Below are 15,725 nucleotides of genomic sequence, written 5' to 3'. Positions count from 1 at the left end.
GAAACGGCATTTCCGAGTTACTTTTAGCGCAAGGAAATGACAAAAAACAGTCGCGTTTTATATATGTACGTAAACGGTTAAAGGAAACGGACAAATTGGCTCAAAATGTGAGCAAAAATGAGAAGAATTGCGCGATTTTGACTGCAGGCCGCTTAAAACTGGCCCAGCGGCTGACCTGGGCTTCTACCTTCGATAGCCTGTATCCCAAAACACGCGGCAAGTCGTCAAATCCCATTGTTGGTAAACAAGGCGCGTCACAACGATACGGATGGCGTGCATTCTATCAACTCATCGCAAAATGCCGGATTCAAGATGAGCCTGGTCAAGGCTATTTTTGTTCATATCTGATGTTTTTTCTGACCCAATGGCCGACTCTGCGTTTACGTTTAAGAGCTGCCTTGAAAACTTATCTTGTGTAGAAATACAGCATTGTAATTGAAACACAGCCTATATACAGCTATTCGAAGCTGGGCGATAAAACGCTATAGAAAAGTAAGGGCCTGTTCTTAAACACGACCAGGTCCATTTTTGTAGATTTTCTTTTTTGTTGACCGAATGGCTGACTGCATTCGGAAAATGCCAAAAAAATAAGCTGCAGCTTTCTAAAGCCTACACTTTTGCAGCTAATTTGGTGGAAGAATTAGCACAATGTTTATTATTGAATATACCAAATCAATTTTGGGCCATGAGAACAAATAGTTACCAACAACAATCTATAATTTGAATCTATAGCAAGTTTACCTAATAATCTTAAAACATTATGTTGCAAGTTACAATTTTAATACAGTAGTAACAACAGAGGGGTCGGGCCGGAAAATTTTCCAAAATATGGAGAATCGAAATAAAAAAAAAAAAAAACGGGAACCCTTTACACAGGATTTTCAAAAAAATAGGCTGTACAATGCACATTGCTCAGTTGATAAAAAAAGCGCACGCGGCTAACCAGACTAGATTTTCTGCGAAGCACCCGAATCTATTGATACGATCACGGGAGCCGAAATCTCAGGTCGTTTGAAGTCTCTCACTTCGGCGATCGATACTGCCAGAAAGCGACGGGCGGAAAATCTGCGGCCGACGGATAAAAGCTCGGGAAATGCGGGGACAAGTTGCTTTGCGGCCGCACTCACGCACACTGCTGGTCTACAACGAAGACTGTACATTCAAGACTCTACATTTAACATTTTTCATATTTTTTTTAATAATAAAAAAATATAGACTATTTAATATTGTGGTGTATTTTTTTTCTAAAATTTTTGTCCTAAATACGTTTATTTTGCTATTACTTATGTTGTGCTAACTCTTTGGTGCTGCGTATCTTCACGTATATATTGCTCGCTTATGTAACGACTGATTTCTCCCAGAACCTTATTGACATCGGGGTTAATTCGTGTTTTAACTTGATATATTTTCGTCGTTGACAATACTTAAATCAAAAACGAAAGTTTTTCGTTTCAGTTAGGATTTTAAAGGCTGGCTAGCGCAAACTTTATCATCACATACGATTCAAGCATGGGTTCAATTTCCAGGCGACAAAAGGCATTTGTTGGTGGGTGGTGTCACAGACTATAGTTTGGTACACAATCTACAAAGCAGAGTGCTAACTAGGCGATAATTTCGGATCGGAGCCAATGCCAAGGGTAGTATGGGTACTCGTCCGATACTTGGGTTGTATCGGTGCCGATCTGCCAGATGAATAAAGGAATTTAAATATAGGAAAGCTTTCTGTAGCATAGATGAATTTAGGCTTTAAGGGCCCAAAATATGACATTCTTACGGTATTATTTCCATAAATGTTGCCTAATTGAACAGAGTAATATGACGAATGACTAATGACACATTTTTATAGGATTTTTGCTCCAAGATCGGGTAAAAGAATAGAATGAAACACGAAGTATCGAAATCCCTACACTAGTTATGCTAAACACAAGAACATCTGGATGAACCTCAACATGCACGCTGTTTGTATGGCCTGTGTTATAATCAATCCTCAAGCGAAGGGATCGGTCTTGCTTCCACCGATGACAGTTTAACGCAAAGAGCGTTCGCTATAAAGCAGGAAATTACGCATAGAGTCATCAATCATCGGTGTTAAACAACTGCTGTGTCCCCCTAATACACCTTTAAACCCTTGTACTTATCGCGCCTAACGTGGGTAGGATTCGTCTGATGCTGCCTACGGATGCGACACACCGTCATAGCGCGTAATACGCACGTAAATGTAGGCACGCGTTGCTCTACAACAATCAGCGGCTGATTTGCAATCGATCAGGGAACCTATAATCTGGTGAAATGACCGGCGAGGGGTTTTGTTCAGCAAGGCGAAAAAATGTCAATTTCCTTTAAGCCCTGGTGGATGTCAAACTATGCGTTGTTTAAATCTCCCTAAGCCGCCGAGCAATGATTCCCATTCGGAAATCCATTGCAGTATTGACAAAAATATGATTTTCCTACAGCATGGTTTCTCAACCTCAAAAAATAGGGTGGCCCTTTTATTTGGTTGGGTCGCCGGTTCATATATATTTAAATTGGTTCAGAAAACCAAAAATTACTCCAAAAATGTCGCAAACTGCGAAAAAAATACGAAAACCCAGCGCATAAGAATTAAATTCGAATTTCTTTAAATGCTATTTGTCGCGATAAAAAGTTTGGAAATACGGTCCTACACTAACAAATAAAAAAGTAAAATTGTGATCGCTGGGTGCGTCCTACATCCAACAAACTTTCCAAAAACGTCGTAAGAAAAAAATTCTGAGAACCACTGTCCTAGGCCCAATAAGGATTCCAATATAGGCGACAGTTTGGGCAGATTACCGCTTCCCAATAGAGCCTTCGCTGACCGAACGCTGCATCGACCTTATGTTTAAGGTCACTATAGTGTCTCGTTCGCTTGCAACTGGCATTCAAAACCACTTCCAACGTCCTAAATAGTGACTGAAAAGTGACGGACTTCCCGCTAATTTTGCTCGTATCCTGACGGTCGTTGTTTGCAGTTCTTTGGCTGGTTAGCGCGGCCTATTTTTCTCCTGGAGCGGCACGTTTTGCTAGCTTTTCTGCGGCGCCTTGTTTACTATTGACAGTGGCGTTACCTTAACGAGAACGTCGTCTAATGCGGCTTGCGATTTTTTGATCGAGTTGTTTTTTCAGGCACGACTCTCGAGAGCTAACGTGTTTAAAACCAAGCCTGCACTTTTCTTGCAACACACAAATATGGAAAACGTTCTGTTTAAAAGTACGTTTATGTTTATTGTTGCTCTATGCTGCCAGGAAGCAAAATTCTCGCCAAGCCTAAAAGCAAGCTTACGTAATGCTGCGAACATTAGGACAGTCGTTCTCAAAGTTTACTCAAAACTGGGAATGTGACGCACTACGCTGCAGCAACTTCGCAAGTTCACTATTTTTTTATAACTTTAAATGCACACACCAGAGAAACATAATATCTGTTTACCGTTTATTTTAGGAGTTTAGAAAGGAGACGGAATCATAATGCGACGACCTTGAAAGATTAAATCGACGTACAAGGGCGTCGCGACGCACAGTTTTAGAAATTATAATAAATTATAACAAAAGGCGACAAAAAACTTTTGTTTCTGCTTGATAATAATTAGCGACAAGCCTGGTTTCGTCAACTACACCTTGACACGTTTGCCCTAATCATGCGCAAAACACGCTGTTAAAAAGGAATAGAGATTTATTCTAAACGTTCAAAATGCTTCCTACTTCTGTATGGCTTTAAAATTCCTATTACATTTAACTATAACCTGCAGCCATTATCTTAAGAGTGATTCAAAACGTTCGAAATGCTAGCTACTCCTTCAGCTGCTTTGGTATCCTTACTACGCAAAACACGCTGTTTTTGCATCATTTTAAAATAAGACCTAACACCCCAAACTGCGTCTAAACTCCCTTTAACTAAACTACGATATATATATCTAAAAAAGTGCTCTGTTATCATCAAACAACACAGTGCAAGGCCATTATCTTTAGAGTGATTCGAAACGTTCAAAATGCTAGCTACTCCTATATTGACACGCTGTTTTTGAACTTTAAAATAAAACCGAAACTGCGTCTAAACTCCTTTGAACTACTTGCGATATATATATATCTAAATGAAAGGACTCTGCTGTCATCAAAAAGCACAGTGCAAGGCCTATTACCAGCCGGCAAAAAACAGCAGTCGGCCCTAACGCCTCCCTGGTAAAAAGCACAAATAAGAGGCGCACTAAAGATACCTGTCGACTGTGGTCCAGCGTAATTGCGAGCACTTTGCCGCAGCAGCAAAGCTAGCAATGCAACAAGCCTGCTGTTGATGCTGATAGTGACCATAGATTAGGCAGCACTGACGTAGCACCGCTGTTGTATCGACTTTTCTAGGCTCAGCCGGGAGTCTGGTCTAAATTTAGATTCACCATCTTTCTCTCTCTCTCTCTGTACGGGCTTTCAATTCCGATTCAACTTCGCCAATGCGTCTTTCAAATATCCACCTTACACACGCAATTATTGCGTAATAAAAAGCATTGTCGCCGCAAAACAAATCGATGTTTGAATGTTTTGGAGCAAAATGACTGGAGGTTAAGACATTGAAGGAATATTTAAAGCCTATACAGAAAAAACGTGGCATTTGGTGGACGTTTGTAAACAAATTATTATAAGTTTCTAACGTTAACCTTTCAAATTGCTGTTTTGTCAAAAAAAACAAAAAACGGACCTTCAAAAACATGAAAGTTTAAACACAAAAAATTAAACTTCTAAAAATATAAGTCAACAGCTAGCTTCAAAGCGCTGTGTCCTTGCGGGAGTTAAAGCGCAAAATAAACCAGACAACGCAACAAAATCGACAAGAAAAGACCAAGCGAACCGACAACCATCTTTCAACAGCTCGATCAAAATAGTGAACTAAGAGAGTTTTCAGAAACTTTCGAAAGTTACCGTCTGTTGAAATTACATATACCGCCAGGAATTAACTCCCACAGGCATTTTTAACTACAGCAAGTGCTTTTGGCAAACCTTTCGCCAACCGAGATACGCCTCAAGCTGTATACACGTATAGTGTAGGCCAATAACCACGAAAGTAACAATGTCACTTTTTGGCACCGACACTGATAGTAATAACCGATTTTTACAAGAAAAATACATATGCTAATTGCATTTGGTTTACTCGCCTATTCAACTATACAGCTCTTATTTAGCATAGTGATTTTGCATGATACTGAACACAGTAAATTAAACACCGTATTAAATCAGTATGCTTTGTTTTTGAGGAAACGTGATATATATTTTTTTATGGTAAAATATCGGGAAAATATTTCCGATACCGACATACCGGTAGGAGTGGAATATCGGCCGATATTTTGGTAAACGACACTGTTTTCAACTACTTAATAATTTGACCTGACTTAGTCTGACATAAACCTGATTAAAAGTTGCAAATTTCGATTCCTCACTTCAAAACAGAACAAATAGTTAAAAAAAAATCATTTGATGATAAAGTGGCTGGTAAACTTTGCCTTATGACACTTTTTAAAAGTGCAACAATGAATCATTTGAACTTGACTCTTCGGGCTGATTTTCTGCAGTCTATATAACGAATAGCGTTGTAGAGCAGCATACATCCTATATCGTGACTGGGTGCTTACATTTATGGCGGATATTCTAGAAACCTGCACCAAGGGCCACACCTTTCAGCGAAACTGGTGCGCAAAGCCTAACGAGAAACAGCGACTAATTAAACTGCTACGGTTTGTTTAGCCTTAATGTTTGGCTGGGAACTAGAGTGCGAAATATGAGTTTTACGATGATAGCTAAATCACATTTTGCTTGGGTTGTGCATCGGACAAAGTACGCATTCTTATAACCTTAAACCTTTTTAAACTGACCAGCTTTGTTTTCACAGCAGGAAAAGGTAATTACACTTAAACGCATTTTTTTCTTCTTGAAAATAGAAACTTCTAATAACTTTTCACAAGAACATTTTAAATTTAAAGTTGAAAGAACTGATGAATTTGGAAAGATTTGCACTCGAGTTTCGTTTCTTGACTTTTAATTTTAGGATTCTCAAACTCATCTTCAAATTGTCATATTCTACAGCAAAAGGCGATAGTCCTACAGCATCCAGGTCAAAGTTTAACGACGAGTGTCCAACTTCCGAAATAGGACGGACACGGAACTTTCTTCCAACTTTTGCGAGCATACTGCTGATGAAAAACCGCCAAGTGCTCTCGGAGCAGTTAAAGTCCAAACTCAATTACCCAGGGCCTGCCGCAAAGGTTTATCTTCACGGATTCCGTTTATTTTATAACCTCCCACGTACCAGAAATTGCGGCCTGAAAAAATATTTTCGGCGAGCCAATAAAATCTCATTAAAATTGCAATAACAACAAAAAAACGAAACCAGCGCAAAGCTGAAACACAAATGCAAAGCTATAAATAACCTCATGCATTGTGGTGAATATCGATTTACAAAATAGTAATTAACACGAAAAGAACATAAAGCATGACAATAACCATCACACACGACAAACATATTCTCGATAATTTCCTTTTAAATTATATTAATTTTAGAACAAAACCTACACCACAAAATCAAACATTAGACGATTTCAAGGCTCTTTTTCATCCGCCCATTGTGCTAACTGTCATTTACACATGTGCATTAAACAGCGTTCAATTTGATGCAACAAAGACGCCACGGAATTGGTTATTTCGAAGACTAAACAGAAAAATTATTTCGAAGACGTAAGAAACGCATACAGAAGTAGGTATTATTTTGAACGTTTCGAATAACTCTATTCATTGGTGAGTTATTCGAAACCTTCAAAATTATACCTACTTCTGGATAGGCTTTGATATTCTTATTGCGTCTTACTACAACCTCCAACCATTTTTCATAGACAAAGCTTACTTTTTATTCTCTGGCAGGGCACGAAGTGACTAATTTGCTTGCACGAAAGAGCCGCAATACGTCGGCAAAATAAGTAAGGAAGGAACGAGGCTCTCCGGTCGTGTAGAAGGTTCTCATCTTACCAGCACTTTCACAGCAAAAAAACGTCGAACGATCGCACAAAACGGGCAATTAAGGCGCGATAACGCAAGTTAAGCATCCGGCTTCGCTTTCAGAGCAATTCAGAGCCTTCAGCGTGGCTTAATTGCACTCGGAGTGTCTTTAATTTCCCCGGCGCAAGTGTTCTGAGCCCGGCAATCAGTAGACACCACGCCCTGATCGGAGCTGTTAGCGAAAAAGAAGTGGAACTAAAGCAGACTAACATGGCGACTAAAAAAGCGCCACATCATTTAGGAGACCCCCTCCATACCGAGGAAGGGGTTCTTAAACCGGGTCTGCGAACACCCTGGGGTTCCGTGGGGTGGTTTTAAAGGGGTCTGTTTACCTTTTAAGCATATTAACTCACACATTTTTTGGGGAAAGTATTCGCATTTTGTTTTCAACGATTCGAGAGTCTTTGTACAGAAATAAGTTCATATTGGAACGGATTTGTAAATATTAGTGAATCGTGATATTTTAAATAGGATAATCAGGTGGCTCCATATAAAGACAAATTGTATTGAATTTTCGACAAGCTTTCACACAACCGTTCTTCATCAGACTGATTTTCTACTTTGACCTGATGAAGCACGGTTTGCGAAAGTTTGTCGAAAATTCAATACAATTCTTTATATAGTGCCACATGATAACCCTATTTAAAATTAACCGAAAACGGACATGTACAAAAATTGCTAATTTTAAGTTAGCAAATAATTGCATTACAAATAGCATAGCCACGTGGGCCACTGTTACTGGGTGTCTATTTGAAAAACGATTTTTTTTATTTGAAATCAAGCGGTATAATTAAGAATCTTTTGATGCAGATTTATAGTGTGCAGTGTCTTGAGGCACTCAGTTCGATAACAATCACTGGTCTCAACTGAATGAGCTAATTTCACCAAAACTCGGTTCAGCAATATAAAGTCAAGTTCAAGTCGTTACAGCCTTGCGTCGAAACACACAAACTTATCCATTCTAAATTCTTCGCCCAAAATCACAACATTCTAAAAACCGCGTTTACAGGGCGCAATATAGCTGGATAACAATCACTGGTCTCAAATGAATGCGCTATTTTTACCAAACCTTGGTTCAACATTATGACTCTAGTAATGTAAGGCACGGGTGATTACAGCATTGCCTAACAATCACAAACTTATATGTTCTAAATTCTTCGCCCAAAATCACAAAATTCTAACAACCGCGTTAACAGGGCGCAAACAAAATCGTCTCTTGCCTTTGTCCTATGTCAGTTTACATTGTCCTAAACGACGCTACTATACATGGACTACAAGAAGCTCGCGTAATTCGATGCTCTCGTTCAATATGCTTTTCAATTAGGCCTTGAAGGAACAAGATCGATTGGCTGGTCTTCCTTTTTTTTGACATCTGCACATCAAAAGCGTTCGATATGTGTAAGGGCAGCATCGTATTTGATCGACGTTATTAAAACCTTGTATAATTGTTGCATTCGAGGGCCGTTTGTACTTTGGCAGTTGTTTCGCCGACTGACACAAATCAATTCCGTGGAGAAATTAAGCGATTTGCAGCTGATTAGAGTTCGGTAGTTTTAACTCTACTGTCTTTTGAGGAGCGAAAGGTTTACGAGCTGACATTGGTACAGATTAGAGATGGACCGATATACCGGTTTACCGTTTATATCGGCCGATATTTCGCTCCTAACGATAAATTGATATCGGTAAATTTGAGCCGATATTTTGTTCTGAAATTGTGGTATGGCTTTTCCTACAAAATTTTCCTATGAAAATTTCCTACAAAACAAACAAATTTCTTATTTGTTTGCCAAATAAAATTCGTTGAGCACCACGAAATGTTAATATACAAAATAAGGGTTAAATAAATATAGGAAGGCTAGATAAACTGAAATGCTATTTGGACTTAATTTTTGTCAATTTAATTTAAAAAAAAAAATTTATTCTGGTTATTGAGCTAAAGTATGTTTTAAGTTTAATTTCCAGCAGATGTAAACCTACTTCTTTTAAAGAATTTACTTTTTAAGTCTGGATCTCTGCATTAGATCGCAAACGTCACAAAAAGAATAAATACATTTAGTATCGAGTACATTAAGATTTTTTATAAAAATGATCATTAATATATTTTTCTAAAAGTGTGATTGCTGGTTTACCAAAGCAAATACAAGGACTGTATAAAAATGTAATCTTATAAGCGGCACAACTTTCGGAGATATTGGCTTACAAAAATCTCGGTTAAAAAAAAAACGTCGGGCGCTGTTCACTCTGTTGGTCCAGTAGTTGGCTGGTCGAGCCTCGTGTAAGGCAATTCTCCCAAATCTCGAAAACGTCAATAAAAGGCAAGGAAACCGCCAACACCCGTGTCACTCGACCCGCTATGGTCACTCAGCGACATTCAACGGACGTCTAATCGATACCGAAAGGCAGGTGGGTGCTTGTGTCGATCGATCAATGAGCAAATAAATCACAAAGCCGGTTTACGCTTTACACGGCGTGAAATTAACGTTGCTTATTAGGATTGCAGTTTTTCAGTGGAACGCACAATTCATGTCAAAACAACTAAACCAGAATTATGCATGGTGGTGACTGGTGAATAAGCATGTCCGATAATATCGGATCGGAGCCGATACCCGATACCAAGTAGTAGTATCGGTACTCGTCCGATAATATCGGATCGGAGCCGATACCCGATACCAAGTAGTAGTATCGGTACTCGTCCGATAATATCGGATCGGAGCCGATACCCGATGCCAAGTGGTAGTATCGGTACTCGTCCGATAATATCGGATCGGAGCCGATACCCGATGCCAAGTGGTAGTATCGGTACTCGTCCGATAATATCGGATCGGAGTCGATACAAGATACCAAGTGGTAGTATCGGTACTCGTCCGATAATATCGGATCGGAGCCGATACCCGATACCAAGTGCTAGTATCGGTACTCGTCCGATACTAGGGTTGTATCGCTGACGATTTGATACCAAATTAATAAAATAATTTCAGCCACAACTTACGACCCAACGCAATGATTTAATCATGAAAGGTAAATTATTTAGAAAAATAACTGTAAGTAACTAAACATCTTTACGCTAAAGAAAGTTTTTGTCGAAATCCTGGAAAAACGCCTTAGAATGTTTCAATTTTACTTATATCGCTTGTTTAAGCATAGTTATGACGTCATTTACTATCGGAACTTTTTGTCAAACATAAGTATCAAACACCCCTGCTGTTGAGTAATGGGTTGGGTTAGAATTTTAGTTAGGTTTGAAATTGTTAGTGGAGTTAGGGGTGGGGTTAAAATTAGGTAAGATGTTGTTTTAATACCATCCTGGCCATTTAGGTCTTTTTTTTACGGGTTTAGGGCCAACTTTCTTCGATTTGGATCTTATTTCGCCTATTAGCTATTAGTCCTATTTTGGTCTTATTTCCAAACTGTGTTTTATTCCGACGACGATGTTGTTCTAATTTCGGTCTTATGGCTGGAGTACGCTTTCGACTTTTCCGATATTGATATCGACGTCCTAATTATAAAGCTATGTTGAGGCGGATAATAGATGTCAACTGGATATGTGTACGCAATTAAAGTTGGCCTGTCGTTTCAGTCAATATCATTGATCCGAGACAGTGTTATCCATATTGGGAACACCGCAAATATATGTAAGTTGACAACGAAAGTCACAAGCACGATAAATCGGTCGAATTGACAAAACTCTGTCTCTGTTGGGCTCGTTGTCCTTATGTCGGAAAAAACAATTTTATTATAGAAAAATAATAATATTCTTCATAAGACATCAGACGTTGAAAATTAATAACAAGTTATTCGAAGCGTTCAAAATGCTACCTATACTTCTGTATAGGCTTTGAAAGTCTTGCCAGCACGTCTTACTACAACCTCAAACCATTATGTTCGACAATAATATTTTTATTTTAAGAACTCTGATTAGTGTACGCAACGTTGGGTATGTTTAGTAAAACGTAAATTTTGGCAGCTTTTGATGAAAACACTGTTTAAATATTGTCTTCAATGTTTTTTCATCATTCGTAGAGATAAGACTACGTTTTAAAAATGAGTGCCAGTGTTCAAGAAACGCTTTTCAATGTTTATTCCTAAAGACTGGTAATAACACAGAGAAACGTATATACGAGAACGTATAGCCGTTTTCGAAAAATTCTCGTCTGAATCTTAAAACATATATCTAAAACATCAGCGTAATATAAAGCAAAAATAAGGAACTGAATACTCACATTTTGTTTCTTCATGTTGTATTTTCTGCTCTTGGCTGGCAGACATCGCCTTCAGTGCGATACCGGGCGGCAAAAATCGATTGACACGGACGAGAGAACGGCCAAGAAATCGAAATTGGGCAACCTTGAAATGGGGCGGTTTACTTGAAAACTACCTACTCCTGCGAAATTGTTTTCTTTCAGTGACAAACAGCTGTCAGAAGCCAGTAATCCAATGGCATTTCGAAGTCTCTTTGTGGCTTGGCTGGGCAACAGTTGAAAACAAAATTATTATTTTACGGTTCTGTCAACAAAAAGCCTGTATCGGCCCTAGCAGTCGTGTAGAACCTGTAAAACACCAAAGTGAGGTTAGCTGTTTCGCATGTGAAGCGGTCATTTAGGGTAAACGTATTTTTAATGTTTTTGTCCTGTCTTAGTGGGTTTATTCAAATTTTACTTTGCTGTGTGCAGGGCTGCGGAGTCGCTTAAAAATAACTCGAGTCCGACTCCCGAGTCCGACTCCGGTTAAAAAACTAAATCCGAGTCCGACTCCCGAGTCCCGAGTCCGGCCCTGACCCTACAGCCTGTATTTCACCAACTTACTTAACTAAAATAACGTGGATATTCAGCAATCCACTTATAGGGGTGTCGTATAATTCATCCACTCACAATACATGGTTGGCAAATATTCCACCATATGCTATTCTACCTATATAATTTCCAGTTGGCGGCCATATCAGTTTAAAAATTTGGAATTGCACATTCGCACGTCGGACGCGGGTAGTTTTACGTGTCCGACTCCGCAGCCCTGGCTGTGTGAATGGAAACCAAAATTACTGTTAATAACCTTGCGGATTTCAATGCAAGTGTTTTCTAATTTCAATGTAAGTTTATGACTATTTTAATTGTGTAAGCATTCTATTACTTGCGGTCAAACGGTCAAAGGTCACTGAGCACATGGTGCCTTGACATTGTAGTTGTCCTTAACGGCAATTGGTGTTATAATTTGTGCGGTAGGAGTTCGCCATGTTACTTGTTAGTTTTCGTCAACTGATATTCAACTTACGCTTATGCTGTTTTTGATTTAATTACATTGCTTTGTATTGTATTTATATTTACTCGAATTAACATACTGTAAGAATTCACTTATTTGATACTTTGTGTTATTAATAAATTCCCCTACACTGATACTGATAAAGCCTTCAGTATCGGATCGGATCCAGTATAGTTTTCATATATTAAAATGACAAATAGGTTAGTTGTTGTTTTCCCACACATTACGTTAATCTAACCTTTCAACATTTTCCATAAAAACGTCTCGATATAAATACTAAAAATCAATTGACGAAAAAACAAAGCGTAGCATTGTATACGAAATCCTTATACAAACAAATCATTATAAATTTCTATAAGGCGCCTATTCGCTGTCAAAACCGCTGACGATTTGTATTTGCTTAACGGCAAGCTATATTTGGGCCAAACGACACCTGAACAACTGTAAAGCGATGTTTGTTTTTTACATGAACGAATAATTCTCAACACGGGGAAATTATATCTGAATACTTGAAGATAGGTTTGGTGTTTTTCAGCAACTGAGTCAAGGTTAGTTTACTAAGTTAATTTCCAAATAATTTACTATTAATTTTACTAGTCAAGTTTAATTTACTAAGTTAATTTACAAATAATTTACTAATAATTTTACTAGTCAAGGTTAATTTACTAAGTTATTTACAAATAATTTACTAATAATTTTACTAGTCAAGGTTAATTTACAAATAATTTACTAATAATTTTATTAGTCAAGGTTAATTTACTAAGTTATTTACAAATAATTTACTAATAATTTTACTAGTCAAGGTTAATTTACTAAGTTAATTTACAAATAATTTACTAATAATTTTACTAGTCAAGGTTAGGTTGCTTTGCCTATTTAAGTTCTGTCCTGCTTATAATTGTAACTCAATTTTTCTTGACAACTCCAAGACAGTTGATTTAGCACAATTATATTATACCAATTTACAGCGCCGAATAAGGGCTATTAATGTCGAACATATTAACATACTAATACACTAATTGGTCGACAAAAGTTTGATAACCTCGTCAAACTGACATCATACGAGACAAGGATATCATGAAAAGCAAAAAGTAATACGATATTATCTGGCTTGTTTTAAAATTAAAACACAAAAACCTAAATTGAACATTCAAAATTGGGTTTATTTAAAACACTGCCACAAATAATAACATTTTGAATAGAGCTGGAAAATAAAAAAAATAGTATAGCAACTTAGTTTGTTAATTCGAGAACCATCAGATCAAAATCTGATTAAAATACTGCAATATAACTGTTTAGCCAGCAAAAAATCTGATCAAGACATTGGCATATACCGTTTAATCAGCAACGTCTAAGACTGCTGCGTTGCGCCAACACTAACTATACACATCTGGGCGGAATAGCAATCCGACCCCCGAACATTGCCTTCACTTTTTCGTGCAAACATAAAATCGTGAACAAACAGAGAGACAAGCGGCCTCGGGTATAGCAGGTGGAGACGCAGGTTAGGCGGCTATTTACGTAAGCGTTTATAGCTACCAGTTCCGAATCGAACAAAGGGCCATTTTTTTTGCGATTCGTTACTTGGCAAAAGTAAATGCGACTTCCTTTTCCTTCCAATTGACGTTTGACAGATACGAGGCCGTTTATGGTTTTTCTTACGCGTGTGCTTTTTTCGCGTCCACTTTGGAAAGCTGCAGGGCGCATTTAAATCGTACTGGAAATCAGGTGGCATTGTATAACAACAAATTGTATCAAAAATTGTATCTTTTGACAGGCGAGTAAAGAAGCAGCCACTTTTTTGCCCGAACAATGCCTTGGGGTCACTTTCGCTTTTGCCAGGTCGTGAATATTTTTTACGGTCAATTAATTGAAAACAAAATACAGTTACATTTATCTGTCTAATTTACAATACAACTTTTTTGTATATTAACTTGACACGATGCTAATCACTAGCTAAACACCAACAATCATTAAAAAAAAACTTGAAAAGCGAAAATATCAGCCTATCTTTAATCTTGACCTTTATGTGTACTGGATATTAATGTCGTTGTAGTTTGTGGCTAGATAAATAGCTGTTTAAAATAATTAAGTAAAAGTATACTTTCCCCCATCATTTAAGATTAGGGGCAATACATATTATTAATTTGATAGTTTAATATTGTATTAAGGCGCGGGTATATTTACAAGCAGGGCTTCATGATAGGTTGTGTAATATTTGAAAGTTTAGTTCATATATAGAACGAAAAAATGACGATAAATAGTTATTTAAAATATTTTTTCTTAATTAAATTTAAAAAAAGAATGTAATTATGACAGAGAAAATAAGGGGTGAAAAAAAATTGTAGAAAAAAAGGCAAAATATTGAATTAAATTTACCAATTTAATTTATTTATTTTTTGATGGTCCGAGCAATAAGCAAATAAAAAGAAACTCGGTTTAAATGTTCGAAATATGAACAACAGAATCTATAGCATGTGAACGAAATTATATCACCCTTTATTTTGGTAAACGAAATTCACCAGCACTGGATTGTATTATAACTCGCAATATTAAATATGTTGTTGCTGCCAGGCATAATAAGTCCAACTGGTATTTATTTGTTTACCGAAGTTTCGGCTACCTATTCAGGATGCCTTCATCAGGCAATGTAACAACACCACGCCTCACACCGGCCAAAGTAAAAAAAAGCGGTTGTACTCTACGTGGTGTGGTACATTCCTTCCTGGACAGTTAGCCCAAACGTCAGATTAATAAATAAACACCAGAAGAACTTATTTTCAGCATATACCTCACATACCTCTTTATTATATTTTGAGTTTCTTAGGTGTAGCTTCTCAAGCCAATATGAATGAATAAATTATGGGCTACGGTTACGTATGATATCCGTGTTTGCGTATATAATTACTGTTTGTGACGTCATTAATGGTATTTGCGTCATTGACACTTCGATCCGGCATGGAAATCGCTGTAGGCTCGCGGATTAAATATGGGCTAATTAATAAATCTACACACTGACAAGTTAATAATTCCAACTGACATAAATCGAGCGCAATCATTGCAAATTGTACTTTTTCAAATGCCTACGTTTCGGTGGTAATAACAATTGCTACAATTCAATGGAATATCCGTTCCACATTTCACCTCGTTGCAAAGCCACCATTTTTTTTTCGGGAAAAATAAGCTAAACAAATAACGGGAGGGTACGACTTAGAAAGTATTCCGTCACTACTACTGAAAAAACAGCTGATATAAACCAATTATTTAAATTAGGAGAGGTCATAAAAAAAGCGACACAATGCAAATTTAGCATTGAATTGCGAATGTTTAACAGAAACGGAATACAGGCTTAACAGGAACTCACTCAACTACCAAAAGAAATACTTGCCACAAATATTCAAACGGCAAAACATAAATTCGCT

The 15,725-nt window shown here is 37.6% G+C and overlaps 1 protein-coding gene across 2 annotated transcripts in view; it reads right to left on the bottom strand.

The window, feature by feature from the left end:
• LOC146134848 (adenylate cyclase type 6-like) overlaps positions 1–11,586 on the bottom strand; it is a 52,583-nt gene extending 40,997 nt beyond the window's left edge. For both annotated transcript variants that reach the window (XM_083395539.1, XM_083395540.1), the window contains exon 1: positions 11,271–11,586. In XM_083395539.1, coding sequence (XP_083251665.1) covers positions 11,271–11,285 — 15 coding nt within the window. In that variant the 5' untranslated portion in view covers positions 11,286–11,586. The remainder of the gene's footprint in view (positions 1–11,270) is intronic.
• Between the last annotated feature and the right edge of the window lie 4,139 nt (positions 11,587–15,725).

This window comes from Ascidiella aspersa, chromosome 8 (genome assembly GCF_963924565.1).
Source record: "Ascidiella aspersa chromosome 8, kaAscAspe10.2, whole genome shotgun sequence".
Lineage (NCBI taxonomy): Eukaryota > Metazoa > Chordata > Ascidiacea > Phlebobranchia > Ascidiidae > Ascidiella > Ascidiella aspersa.
This window is presented reverse-complemented; position numbering and strand designations above follow the sequence as displayed.